This window comes from Emiliania huxleyi (assembly GCF_000372725.1).
Source record: "Emiliania huxleyi CCMP1516 unplaced genomic scaffold EMIHUscaffold_588, whole genome shotgun sequence".
Lineage (NCBI taxonomy): Eukaryota > Haptophyta > Isochrysidales > Noelaerhabdaceae > Emiliania > Emiliania huxleyi.
In genome coordinates this window covers 32,382-34,409 of record NW_005197587.1, presented here as the reverse complement: position 1 = coordinate 34,409, position 2,028 = coordinate 32,382, and the positions used below count along the sequence as shown (strand labels likewise).

The window sequence follows — 2,028 nt, the reverse complement described above, 5'->3', positions numbered from 1 at the left end:
GGGGATCGCCCTCAATTGTCAGCAACTGAAATCCACAAGCTCTGGGCTGTGCCTTCACCCTCGCCTCACAGCCGACCTTCGGGTGGGGGGGGGGATGTTCAGTGTCGAGAACAGCGCCCAAGAGTTGGCGCCCGGGCAGGTCGGCGGTTGGGAGGTCGGGGTTGGGGCGGCTGCAGTCCCGGCGGTGGGGAGGGTGGGAGGCGGGAAGCCGGCGGCTACGGCGCGCCGCGGTTATTTTATTCGCGTGACAGGAATGGTCCACACCTTGCCAAAGTAGGTCACAAGGCCTCTCACTTGGGGACTCGGCGCGCCGCTGCGTTCGTCGCGCCGCTGTCGCCTCGCGGGGATGGGATGCGTCGAGAGCGTCCCTGCGCGCACGTCGAGGAGCAGCAGGCCGCGCCTCTCGTCCAACCACGAGCGGATGGCTCCGTACAAGGACGAGGCTGACGACACGAGCAGCGAGGCGAGCGACGCGGGGGACGCGGCGTTCGATGCGTGGGACGCCATGGAGCAGGCCGAGGAGCTGAGCTACCTCGAGCAGCAGCTGAAGGGGTGCAGCGTCGACGAGCTCATGACGAAGCGCTTCCCCACGCGTGGCGGCGCGCTCGCCAGCCCGCGCGGCGGCGGCGCCGCTGCCCACAGCCAGTGGAGCTCGGTCGCGGCGGCGCTCACCTACGACGGCGACTTCGCCCTCTCGCCGCCATACACGCTCAAGAAGGCGGGCGAGCTCTACTCGTACCTGCGCTCACCCAACGCGAAGCCCCTGCCCCGCAAGATGGTCTACGAGATGCTCATCGCCGCCAGCCACGCCTTTGAAGCGCAGGCGACGCCTCCACACACCGACGCACTCGCCGCCGTCCCTGCCGCCAGGCCTGTCGCCCCCCCGTCCGCAGGCCGCCGCCTGCGGCTCGCTCATCCACGTGCCGCCGCCCGCCAAGCCGGGTGAGCGGTTGCTCGTGTGCGGGGACACGCACGGCCAGCTGCAGGACGTCCTAGTCATCTTTGAGGAACATGGCCTGCCAGCTCCGGGCAACGCGTACCTATTCAACGGCGACATCGCCGACCGCGGCCGCAACGCGACGGAGATCTTCGTCCTCCTCCTCGCCTTCAAGCTCGCGTGCCCCGACATTATGCGCGACGCCGGCCTTTACGCCGCCGCGCTACGCGTCACCCCCCCCCCTCACCCGGCTCGCGGACCGGGGTGATAGGCACATCAACCGCGGCAACCACGAGCAGCGCGACCTGAACGAGCGGTGCGACCCCCGCAGTGCCACCCGCGCCGCCGCATCCACCGCCGCCGCTTTCGCTGCCGCATTCACCTCCACCGCCCTTGCCGCCGGCCGCCGCCGCTTTCGCCCAACCCGCCGCCGCCGCCGCCGCACCATCCTCTCGCACCAGCCCCCCACGCCCGAGCTGGGGGTTTCTCCCGCCCGCGCTGCTCATCGCACTCCCCCGCGCCCCTTGCCTCGCAGGCCCTTTGCGAACGGGGGCGGCTTCGCGTGGGAGGTGCGCGCAAAGTACCCGCACGACGAGCTGCTCATCGACCTCTTCCAGAACCTCTTCACCAACCTGCCCATCGCCTCGCTCGTCGGCGAGTGGGCGCTCGTGATCCACGGCGGGCTCTTTCGCGAGGAGGACGTCACGCTCGACGACATCCGCGCCATCGACGCCTGCCGCCAGCCGCCGTCCGTCCTGCAGGCCCGAACTCGCACGCCGGCACAGTGACAGTCAGACACGCAACACGGGGTCCCTGGGCATTGGCGTGTTCACCGAGTGCGGGACGTCGCGATGCTACCACACTACCCACGGGGCTGAACCCACACTGGATTCGATACTCTGGAGGTATGGTACACGCAGACGCGCGACGACACGCTGCTCTTCGACGCACTCTGGGCCGACCCTCATGACGGCGACGGCATCGTCGCCTCCGACAACCGCGGCGGCGTCTCGATCCAGTTCGGGCGCGACCTGACAAAGGCCTTCTGCGCGCGCAACGGTGCCCCCCCCCCGGCCGACTCCAGCGATGGC

At 69.9% G+C, this 2,028-nt stretch overlaps 1 protein-coding gene across 1 annotated transcript; it reads left to right on the top strand.

Annotated features, from left to right (window-relative positions):
* Window positions 1–297: 297 nt before the first annotated feature.
* Window positions 298–1,995, top strand: EMIHUDRAFT_431187 (Serine/threonine-phosphatase; the record flags this gene model as incomplete). Its single annotated transcript, XM_005764605.1, has 5 exons — window positions 298–823; window positions 894–1,132; window positions 1,209–1,253; window positions 1,473–1,698; window positions 1,858–1,995. Coding segments are annotated over exons 1-5 (1,125 nt in total), but the record flags the coding sequence as incomplete, so codon positions are not given.
* Between the last annotated feature and the right edge of the window lie 33 nt (window positions 1,996–2,028).